The 12,449-nt window shown below is 41.2% G+C and overlaps 1 protein-coding gene across 3 annotated transcripts in view; it reads right to left on the bottom strand.

Annotated features, from left to right (window-relative positions):
- Nucleotides 1-12,449, bottom strand: part of atrnl1a (attractin-like 1a) — a 199,824-nt gene that overhangs the window by 161,938 nt on the left and 25,437 nt on the right. For all 3 annotated transcript variants that reach the window (XM_031872746.1, XM_031872756.1, XM_031872738.1), the window contains exons 2-5: nt 9,145-9,228; nt 7,186-7,299; nt 6,077-6,205; nt 1,799-2,007 (exon numbers count right to left, since the gene is read on the bottom strand). In XM_031872746.1, the coding sequence (XP_031728606.1) occupies nt 1,799-2,007; nt 6,077-6,205; nt 7,186-7,299; nt 9,145-9,228 (536 nt within the window). The remainder of the gene's footprint in view (nt 1-1,798; nt 2,008-6,076; nt 6,206-7,185; nt 7,300-9,144; nt 9,229-12,449) is intronic.

Genomic DNA, 12,449 nt, shown 5'->3' on the forward strand with positions numbered 1-12,449 from the left:
CCCCCCCCCCCCCCCCCACACACACACACACACACGCACACACACACACACACTCATCTCTCTGTCTCACTGAAGTCTTCACTCTCAGCTTCTTTTACGAGACTCGTCACTCACGACATTTACGAGCACAAGTGTAAATTCATAACTCTAAAACACGCCTGCAGACTTTGTGCTAGAACGATATATGCCGTACATTAATGATACAAAAGACATAAAAACAATGTGGTTGTCAGGATAAAGGGACAGATCCCTTAAAGTGTCACAGTTCAGGCACTATTCCATGTTTTCATTCAGTGATTTACCAACATGTCTGCAGACAAGACAGACCAAAAGACTCTTTCTCAGTGAACTTGTGTTAACACTATTTCTCCAGAAGGGGGCAGCACGTCATCATCTGATCTGACTTCACTGGACCATAATGTGGTTATATGATAATACAAACAACAATAACAACAATACTACTACTACTGCTAATAATAATACTAATAAAGGATAAAACTGGTTGTGAATTATTTTGAGAGTAGAAACAAGACAGTCTGTGAGGTAAACCAGGCACAGGACGATTTGTATTTGAATGTTGTTGTGTTGTGTTGATGACTTAAAAATAATAAAATACCAATTTGTGTGTTTGGCATCGAGTCTCTAAATTGATGCTTTGGAAAAATATGAAAACAAACAGAAGATTCTTCATGTAGAAAACAAACATTAATCTATACAAGCCTGGAATCTGTTGCATTATAGAGATATGGCCGTTCCTTTTCAGATTTGCAAGATGTACAAGTAAAAAACAAGCACACAACAGTGTAAAGTTTCCAGTCAGATACCCGATGTATCATGAAGGTGCTCTGCGTGCTGCTGAGCACCAGCAAAGTGTTCACAAATGAAACGTAAACAACTAAAGTAATCAAGCCAGGTAATGGATTTCCCATAAAATCTTTTGTTTTACGACACAAAACAATATTGAATCAGGCAACATTATGTTGAGCATAAAGAGCAAAACAGCTGCCGTTGTGCTTTTTTTTATCTCCCATCTCTGTTTCCATTTTCTCACTGAATAATGAACAAAAGTGAAACATCAAAAGATCCTCTTCATCACAGGCATCATGAGGACTGTGGTATTTGTTTTCAGAACAAATAAACACCGGCATTGACCTCATTTGTACTGATTGCAGAATAATTATATCGAGGTGCAACAATGACATAATGGAATTAATAAAATGTTGCACAGTAAGTCCAGGTACGCATTGATTTGGTCATTTGATGCTTAAATCACATGTACAAACATCATAAAACCCGACTCATTTAGGTGGACATGTAAATGTTTTCAGACATGTTGGTTACACAGAGCTGCTGTTTAAACAGCAATGTGAAACAGGTCCTCACTACATGATGAAATATAGTCATTGAATACTGTCATACGTAACAATATGTAAACATTTGAGTTTTTAACCAAATGTAGGCCAGTTTTAAGCCAGACATCTCGACATTTTTGACCTTAAAATCAGTAAATCAATGCTTCCTGGGATCAGCAACATTACAGATGAAGTAATAAATTAAGGCAGTTCAGAACACACTATCTCGTGTCCTTTCCTGTCCTTAAATCCTCACCATCATCTTCCTCCTCTTTCCTTCCTAAACCTCTTGACAAAACCCATTAGCTCCGGGCCAAAGAGACACGTCTCACCGTCCTGGCTGAACTCCAAGAAGACCAAAGAGTTTCTCAGTTCATCCATATACCTGATTAATATCCCCTGATAAAAAGGCTGCTTCCTCTTTCCCGTCCGGCTCTCTCTCTCACCTTGCCAGCTGTCGTTGCAGACGCAGAGCTTCTCTCCCGTCAGGTCACAGTAGCCGTGACCCGGGCTGCCACAGTTGCCCCGGCAGTACGGGATGTCGCAGGCCTCTCCTTTCCAGTACTCCTCGCACTCGCAGTACACTCGGCCCGAGACCGAGTTGGCTGTGCTGCATCTGCCGTGGCCCGAACAGTTGTTGGGACAGGAGTTTATCCTGAAGGAGACACAGTCGGACAGTTCTTCGAGGTTATACGCGGCACCGTGGGCACAGAGGATTCTCGACTGAGACAGATTTCTTTAGATGACCCCAAAGCTTTGAGATGGACGTTTTAACAATGAATTAAATTAACTCTATGTAATATGAAAGTGTTTTTTGTGCTGAGCCCCTGCAAGACTCTTCATCTCTGCAGCACTTTTTGCCACTTTTATCCGATAGTTTTGGTTTTTCGTACTCGCGGTATACGGTTCAGTCTCAGCACTCTCATTCATCACTTTTCACTGTTTTTCAGAAAACGAGCTCTTTTAAACTCACTGCTCGCTACCTGCACAGCACCAAAACGCAGACAGACAGCTGTTGAAGAAAGTGGAACATATAAGCTGCTAAAGAGTCAGATAGATTCAGGATAGAGTCAGGAGTTGGAGGAGACCAAAGCAGAGCTAAAAGGAGAGTGGATGTTGGACTTTTACAGAATATCAACAGTCTTGATATTCAAAAATAATGAACTCCGAGGAATTCCCCATGTCAAGACACCTCAGGGTGTATTATTGCACTTATACCATGTGGCCAGTTTAACCTGCAGTGAGATTAGTTTGAGAGTTAACCGGCTTCATGACACAAAAGTACTTCAACATAACAATGGTTAAAATAGTGACCCATTGGATCCATGATACAATATTAACATCAGAACACAAGAAAGCAGATGTACTGCAGCACTGAACTCAGCTGTTTGTTTGAGAGGGGTGCTTTTCCGATTTGTACCTCTTGTTCCTATCGAGTCTGAATGCACTTATTGCAAGTGGCTCTGGACGAAAGTGTCTGCCAATTAAATGTAATGATACAAAGAGCCAATAAGAGAGATGGAGCAAGACCGATATAATTCAAAAGGGAAAAAACAAGAGATGCTTCAGCTAGAAAGACATAAAGAAAATGACACAAAGGAGACTGAAAATGAGGGATCATTACATGTTCCCCAAACTAGGACCTATAATAACAGGGAAAAAAATGAAATGGGACATAATGACCCAACTGATTTGCCAAACATTACACGCTATTTCTCTGCAATATCAGTAAATATTGATTCTGAAAGAGATAGAGTGACAGTAGGAGTCAACGACCAGAGGTAGAAAATCATCTTTTCATTTACACAAAAAGCTTTGCTGCTGTGACAAGCGGGTCGGCATGACAACACTTATCCTCAGTGTGTGTGTGTGTGTGTGTGTGTGTGCTGAGAGCCTCAAGGCTGTGGACTGTGCAGTAACCTGTGCTCACTCCTCCCATGTGTAGGGGAGACCGGGGTTGGTTGCCACACTTTTCACTCTCTGCCATATTTCTCAGGTATAATTTCTGACAGAATATTCAAACCAGCAGCGAATAAGAGGTTTAGGTCTCAGCTACCAATATATGTTTTATTAATGTAGACACATGTTTTTTCTAAAATGAGGGGATTAAAGTAATTTATGCCAACCAACCCCATCACGTTGGCTTTGGTTGGCACAATGTTAAAATGCTAAAGTTACAAAACATTTAATTCATCAGTGGGAATAAAAACCACTGAAAATAATGAGATGCAGGATCTGAGATTGGGAGCATGTAGATTGCCTCTCGACGGCTCTCAACATGGTGACGGCAAGCCGGCTGCTAACGGTGCTAACGGCACGAACAGTGCGAACTACTGCAACAGTGCTGTCGGAGCTAATGGCGTTTACCTGAGTGGGGCGGGTGCTGCGCTTCCGCAACGACGCTCTCCGTCCGGGTGGCATTATCAGCCATGTGAGGGCAGTGCAGAGGCCGTGAGCTAACCAGTGAGGCACACTCACACGCACTAACATGCACTTAAGCATGCCACGCCGGGCCAGCTAACAGAGCAAGGAGAAAAGTTGGATAACAACACACACAGAAGGACAGCGACTTCCTTCTCTGCTTCTGTAGATATGCTGAGTGAAGGATAAAGAAAGAAAACATCCTAATGTTCCATTTTTGTTTCTGTGACCAGAAAATAGCTGTGTGCCAACCAACCAGCCAACCCACCCTAGCCTTACATACCCATATTACATTTTCCATCATGGCCCATCACTACTGGCACAAAGCAGCCTGGTTTGTGTCTGTGGGTAAGATGTGGTGACATGGCGTATACAGATGCACAGTACTGTACTGTACTGTTCTGTACAAGTGACCTTTGAGTAAGGTCGGGAAACAAAAGCAGTACAACAAAGACTGTGCTCACCAGTTCAACACCAGCGGTCGTTTATTGTCCGAACAGCTTAAAACAACCCAAATGTACGTTAACATTTTGGAGCAAACCGTCTTAATGTGCGTTCACATTTTTTGACGTACCAACTGTAGAGACATTAATGTTAGCTTTGGCTTTGGCTAACTGCGCTTAGATAGCAGCTGGATGACTGCATGAAGCAGCTCGAGTTGAAACCATTTTTTATTTGGGTCGTTGTTTTTTACTATGAAGAGGGTCATTTACTAAATGCAACACCATCTTTCCTCAAAAGCACCTTTAGTTGCTTTAAGTATAATAAAAGCACTGCCTCTGCCTCATACTAATGAGGGATTTTTTTTTTAGCAGAAGTCATATGAAAGGACGCACGGACACTATCATTAACTTAACAGGATAAACTGATTGCATACCTTCAGACAGCCGGTACAACGGACCTTTTTAACAGCAGACATTTTGATTCATTTTAGCAGCAACAGGTGAAACAAATTTCATTAGCGATGACTCGGTTCCATTAAGTGTCCCAGTTATTCATTCTCGGGTCGGAGGTTCCCCAGTTCAATATCCTCTTAATTGGACTTATTAAGGAGACCTATCAAAGAGTTTTATGTTTCCAGCATTGCTTTTTTTCCACAGGTCAAGTGTTAAATGTATGTAATGAAATTAGCCACCTACAGCTTATTGAATTCATTTACTTAATTTAGCTCACAGGATCATAGCAGATCCACCACATCTTGTACGACCTGAATATATACTGTACGTTTATCTTCAGGGCGAAGGCTGAAAGAGGCCCCACATCCAGCTGCTTAACAAGCTTCAAACACATGGTATGAACTCTGCACTTCTACTTGCAACTGATGTCCTTTATCGATTTTTTTCCAAATTATTGTTTTTTTTATGGTGTTTTTACGATGCTCATGTTTTATGTTGTATTATATGCCGTCATCTATGGTTGTTGACGATCTCTTGATATTCTGTTATGCTCTTTGTGCAAAGCAAATTCACAATATCCTTCATCCATTCATTTATAGCCTACTGAGGAACTTGAAACCTAAGCGTCTATCCCCCTCTGATGAAGATAGCCCTTACTAATCTCTTACAACAAGGACCCTGGGAACATACGAATGACCCCCATGCAAGTGAGCCAGCACACACAACAAGCTACCAACCGTCATTAGCGTTATTAATTACACCTGCGCTTTTCCTGCAATGAGCTGACAATATGTCGGGTGTGAAAAAGGGTCAATTAGCTAGCTGTAGCTGTAGGAGTGACTAGCTAGCGTTGCAAATGAACTAGCTAAGTGACAACCTCATATGAGCTAGTCTTTAGCTGATGCTAATGTGACGTTTCAGAGATCTAAAGGACGATATACTCGAAACTTTCAAGTGTTTTTTTGGTTGATTTTATTATAACTAGCAACATTGCATATCAGCTGAAGACGATAATGTTCTTTAAGTAACTCAGGAACTATTTATGCACTATGTACAGAAAGCTACATGACATTTTTGTCCCCTCCACAGCAAGCTAATAATTCGCTATGGTATTATCAAACAGCTGCCCACTTACACATCCAGACATGTAGCTACAGTGTCATTCATTTGATGAATAGTTAGTTATATGTTCAAAATTCACACTCTTTTTGTGGTCTCCACCAATTCCTGGCTCTTTAGATCCTAGTTGATCCACTTTCATCACCAGTTAGCCAGTTGCTAACTTTGCCTGCTGATTGGTGCGGGGCATGTAGTGTACAATGGGTTTGTCAGACATTTAAATATCAGACTCAGAAGGGGGAAGAGAGATGATTAAAAGAGTGAAAGGCGTTTGACGTCTGGACATACGAGTAGGCGATGCTGAAGCCGGTCAGGTTGTAGGCAGCGTCGCTGAAGAAGTGGAGCAGTGCGTAGCCGGACGTCGTCACTACCTCCGGGACCGTCTCATTGCCCCTCGTCTCTGGTACTACTAGACCACTGAGAAAGAGACAGAAAGAGAATGAGACTAAGAAAGATAGACAGCAACCCTAATCCCCCCCAAAAAAGAAGTAATAATGTTGAAAGCATTTTGAAATGCTGCTTTATTTTATGCACTCTGATCTAAAAGCACCACTGGATAGCTATAAGATAAAAAAAAAAGATTCCATTTGAGCAATTGCAGGCCCCACTAAAACTATGACAGTGATTAGCCTTAAAGTAAAACACCATTGCAGTGCAGTCATATTTAGTTTTTATCTGTTTGATGGGGTTTTACAGTTGGGGGTTGGTGGTTTCTTTTGTGCTCTGCTTGTCTCTTTCAATAAATGCAATGCACCGCGAATGCACACTCGTCCCAAATGAATCCGACTCAAAGCCTCCTCCCTGCGGCGCCCATAGCCTTCTTTCCGCAACATAAGTATGTACCCATCTATAATAAACAATGTAAGCTCAGTTATTGTTGGTAATTATGCTACGCAAGTCTAGGCTTTGTATATTCAAATGCCAGATAATCTTTCCTTGGTTGGAATAGGTCAAATTAGCTCCTTCATATCCTGGAAGCAACTGAACTCTCAACAGGAGATAAGCTTCAATTGAGCAGCGTAGAAAGCGGGAGGTTGTTAAATTATTGTGGCATGGCTGTTTTTTAATGAATTCTTGTCGAATGAAAGAGCGCCACCCACATGCTTGTAGAATGTCCTTTGGGGGGGGGGGGAAATTGAATATATGCAATAAAGCTCCAGAAACAAGTGGTTTTCAGGGCTGATGTGAGTAATTGCAGTATTTTCTTTCTATTATTGCTGCATTGTGGTACTATGGTAATTATGAGGCCCTTTGTTTGCCTAAATGTGGAGTCATTTGACTGCATAAGGGAAAAATTGTCGGAGCTATTGAAGCTGTGCCAAAGGCTACCTGAGCTATTTCCATATCCCCCCCTCCCCTCTCACAGCTTCCTCCTACTCAGAATGGCGGGCGCTCACCTGAAGACAGCAATCAAAGGGCCGTAAATGGAGTCTCCATCATAGACGTACATGTGGTCCCAGCTGCACTCTGTGGCGAAGTGATTGAAGCGCAGCCTGAGTACTGCATTAGGACTGGGAGGCAGGGAGCGAGAGGAGACAGAACACAGTACAGATGGGTACGATAAAAAATACATTTGATGAATAAAGATTACCTATATGCTTCATTTCATGCTCGCCTGTGATCACAAATTGACACACAGTGCCTCAGAAAAAACATTTTTGCTATGATGAAGTCATCGTGGTTTCTTAACACAAGTCTCCGAGATGCTGCAAAAGGTGTGTTTCCATGTGCACTATTATCCCAATTATGCTCTTTTTTGGTGTATATTCTGGTTTCATAACCCCCTCCAATAAATCGCCATCTTTAAAAAAAGATAATGGATGGTTTCAGAACTCTGAAATAAGCTCTTGTTCCAGTTTTGGGACACCTGTATATGCTAAAAGTGTTTATTGTACCTGCCACGGTATTCTCAAAACCGGGCAGGTTAATGTCCATGTAAATATAATAAGTGTTCAAACAAGCAATATGCAGATATTTTGCTATTCTGGACGTGGAACTGAAAGTGGAAAGGGACGCACAAGAGGGAATGCTGCAAGGATGTATCCTCTTGGACACATGCATGTGCTCAGTAAATGTTATGTCGATAGTTTAAAATATATATATATAATATTTCATTTCGATATTTTTTGTGTACAAGTGGGATTTTTGATCTGATAATGATGCTGCAGAAAAGTTAAAAGTAGATATACGTTCACTTGGCACTAGATGAATATTCAGAAGAATTTTTCGAAAAGTTCAAAACAAGATTTTTTTTTTGTATCAGATTCTTGGTCAAACAGTCATTTTCTGACCTAATGGTGGCACTAAATGAAAAACAAAGTCATCACAAATCATCATCTGGGGACCATGAATATCGACACTAAAGGCAATGTGGCAAATAGATTTTGCAAAAACAGACAATCTATTTGATCCAAAAGTTGTGATCGTAACCAGTGTCAAACGTCCCTTTAATTTGTGTCTATATATAGGCGTACCCAATAGTTTGAACAAAGGCCTATAAAGCTCTGTGAGACTAAAGCTGTAAAAACCACCAGAAGCAACTCTCGAGTGCAAACTAAGCAAGCAAACTAGGAGTAAATGGGAGTGACAAAATTAGTACAAGTGGATCCAGTTGCACAAGAACAAAGACATGATTGTTCTAGCCAAAGAGTGCATTCACTTATCAGTGAGATATAGTAGATGGAAGGGAGTGAAGTGTGTTATTATTGATATACGTGAAATAGAGACAAAAGAACATGCAGGTATGGAACAATGCATTTTTGAAAGCAATAGATGTAATTTCAGTGGAGCTTTTGACCTGCTGGTGGTGCAAAAAGTGAGAGATTTCATTCATCCTCAGTGGGCCGTAGATATCTGGAGTTCGTGGCATTCAATCCATATTTCAAATTTGAGTTTTAGGATTTTAGGCTATATGCATGAAATGGACTTGATTTAGCTAAAAATGTCGTCTTTTCAAATATTTTACAGAGCCTGAACCTTCCTTTAATATTTTCCATGGAGATAATGAACATCTGCAGCCAAATCTGACATCCCGGAGTATACAGAGATTATAACGCAATGTATTCTTTCCAGATGTTTTGTTACAGGTGTCATTCAGTTAGTGACTCTTAAATGATGTCACATGTCATGACAGGTGTCAACAACAGCAGAAAAAATGTACACAGCATTGCATAGCAGTAAATGAGCACAAAGCTATGGACCACAATACATATGAAGACAAACTGCTTCTATTTATACAGTAAAAAAAAAAAAAGCTGTCTTTATCGGAAGCCCTTCAGCCAGATACAAAGAAATATCAGTTTATCACAAAGTAAGATAAATGATGACAGAGGAGGGAAACACACAGTGATACTTACTATCCTTCTATTAGCCAGGTGCATTTGGTCTTATACTTATAGTTTACTGGTCCATCTGTGAGGATGCCTGACAGGTCTGTTAACCTACAGGAAACATACAGGTGGGGGGGGGGGGGAGAAAAGACAGGTTTAGTCTGATATTCAGTGATAATAATAATAATAAAACATCACTAAAAGAAATCTGCATCAAACTGAGCAATTGCAGTTTTGTGACCTGCTTCTGCCCTTGAAATACAGCCACAATTTAAACGGCTCCTTCTCAAAATGTTGTCTTGTGACCCCCCCCTCGAGAACAAAGAGATGCATTCTTACATCAGGGAAGCCCTGGAGCAGCTTGTGAACCTTAACTGTGGGGCAATGAAACACTGTTCCTTGTTTGTTCCAAAAAAAAATCATCGGAAAAACCCTCCAACATGAACAACATCTAAATCAATTCAAATTAGGCAATTATTAATTGAATAGTCATAGAAAATAAAATTGGCTTACCACACGATAAAACATCGTAAAACTGACATCGTTTTTCGAAAAACAACTTTGAATGAATTAAATCACAGCTGCTGCGACAGTACAAAGGTGCATCAGCTCGATTGAACACGACGTTCATATCGAGCCGTTTCAATGATTTTCTGCTCCCTTTCTGGCATATTCAATATTCCTCATGTACTTATAGCAAATACTGATTGCGAGATCTCCTTTAGAGATGATAGATGATGCTAATTGGATGTCTAATTAAGCATCTGCATAGAGGATCAACAGAGTGAATGGTGGGTCCCTGATACACTATTTAAGCGTGTGTCAGTGAGTTTTTCTCCTTCTCCTGGCTTTTAATCAATTATAATAAAATAAATCGGATTTGTGGTTTTAGGGAAAGAGATAGTAAAAGCACTATTTCTTGCCAAACAAAGCCAGGCGAGCTGCATCCGGCATTTATGCTAAGCTAAGTCAACTTTTTCCCAGCTCTCAACCCACAAAACATATAACAACTCTGCAAGACAATGAAGAGAAGCATTTCCCAAAATGCCGAGCGACTTTAATCATTGTTAACACGTTTATTATGTTGCACCACCTGAAATTCACCTGCTCATCTTATTAAAATCCTCCTCTACAGGAAGTTGTACCACAGCATCATGCCCTGCTATACTGTTTCATCAGCAGCTGAAAGAGATCGTTACACCTGCCACATCATCTGCATCCTGCACTCCGGCTAAGTAGATTTTCTTGCCCTTGCTGCTGCGTAACATAAGACTCACCAGCTCGGCCAAATGGAGAACCGTCTCATTCATGCATCGCAGACACGCAGCATACAGTAGTGCAGCCGTCCCTACATTATTCAACCTTAAGCTAAAGTGGGTTATTTTCTCTTTTAGTTTGATAAAAATAGAGCTCACGTGTGGCCTCCCCTTTAATGCTTCCTTATGCTGAAACCAACTCCGTACTGCAGATATAAATCTACCACTATATTAGTATTATGCATGAATACTGTAAATGTTCTCAGCCAGCGGGGATGCATGTCAGACTGAGCCTCGAATGAAGGAAACACTGGTGGCAGAATAACAATTTCCCTCCGAGTGGATAAAACATGACGTCGCACTCGTGTCAAGGTAATGCAGTGCATATCACTGTTGCCATGGCGACCCCAACATGACATATTCATATGGCAATTGTAATAATCACATTGTTGGCTCGAGTGTATGCGTGTGTGTGTGTGTGTGTGTATGGGTTGAACACCGGTCACACCTGTCAGTCAAAGTAATCCCATTCTGTTGCTGCATAGAAGGAAAAGGTGAAAATGGAAAGAGACACACACACACATACACACACACACACCACTTCAGCATCATGGGCACTGAAGACATCGCAGCATGCCTCGGTTTGTTACTGTGTGTGTGTGTGTGTGTGTGTGTGTGTCTCAGTGTGGCCGCACTGGCACGCTGCCAGATCAGACAGGCAGCGAGAAAAACAGGGAGTGAAACTAATTCTTATTGTGTCTTCTGGGTAAGAAGGCATGTAATGAGATTTTTTTTATTTAAACCCGACAATGCGCTTAACAGAGTTGAAGCAAGCTAAACCCAGTTACAATAAAGCATTTAATAAGATTAAATACATCATGTCAATAGATCAAATTAGATGAAATGATAATAAAATGAAGCAAACAGAGTGAGCTTAATCTATTTTAGCTGTGAAAGAAAGTGAGCGGAAACTAAAATGTAAAATGTGGTAGTTCAACATTGGCCTAAGACATTTCTGGATACTGAATGGTTATCGTTGCATCCTCTGCCCTCTCGATCCTCGCCGCTGCTGCACACATCGGTGGCTCGCCAGCCGCTGGTGAACGTCACAACCAACCATAAGGGGTGGTAGGAACTGCCCGCTGTCTGAAAATATCTAAACAGCACCGCATTCCTGCGTGAACTCAGTCTTTCTACGAGAGATCATAGGAGAGAGAGTAACTGACATCTGACCGGCCCTGTCTGACTCTGGCTCGGATAGTACTATAATTGGATCACTCTTTAAGAATGGACCTTAAAGGAAGCAAAGCAGAAACACACACCATCATCATCATCATGATAAACATCATCATCATCATCATCAGTCGGTACGAGATTAAGAGCGCGTCGGGGCCAAATGTGCTGCCGCTCTGCAACGAGAGAGAACGAGGGAGAGCAAACAGATTGCAGCGCAGCCGGACACAGCCACAGCAAATGCTAGAATCCTGCCAATAAAACACACACACACACACACACACACACACACACACACACACACAGAGAACACATATGAACACACTCACAGACACGTGAGGTTGGAAAGAAGTTAAAAAAAGGAGTGCTAAAGAAAAGGGCAGAATCGGGCCCTTTTGTTTCGTCTCCTCTTCGGAGCCATCTCTCATCCTCCCTCACTTCTTCCTGTTCTCTCCATCTCTCCTATCTCTCCCTGATGATCACAGTTTGATCCTCTGGCTCTAATCCCAGATTAGAAGACAGAATATTCCAGTCATGTTGCTGTTGTGCCCGACTCAAATGATGATGTTATTGATGACCACGACGGAAGCTATGTATTTTATCTCAATGGTTTCTTGCCGAAGATGATGCATGAATACTGTGGGGTGTATGATATATTGTCTTTTGTCCCGTCTAATTACTGCAGTAGTGTTTTTAACGCTTACATTTCTCAAAATGAAGACCACATCTCACTTCCATTTGAGATTTAAACATAAAAAGATAATAGAATGCATAGTTATTAACTAAAGCAAAACAAAATGAACAAAGGATAAAGTCATTAAGTATCGCATGTGTGCACTTCCT

Source organism: Anarrhichthys ocellatus, unplaced genomic scaffold (assembly GCF_004355925.1).
Source record: "Anarrhichthys ocellatus isolate YVR2014 unplaced genomic scaffold, GSC_Weel_1.0 scaffold3, whole genome shotgun sequence".
NCBI classification, from domain to species: domain Eukaryota; kingdom Metazoa; phylum Chordata; class Actinopteri; order Perciformes; family Anarhichadidae; genus Anarrhichthys; species Anarrhichthys ocellatus.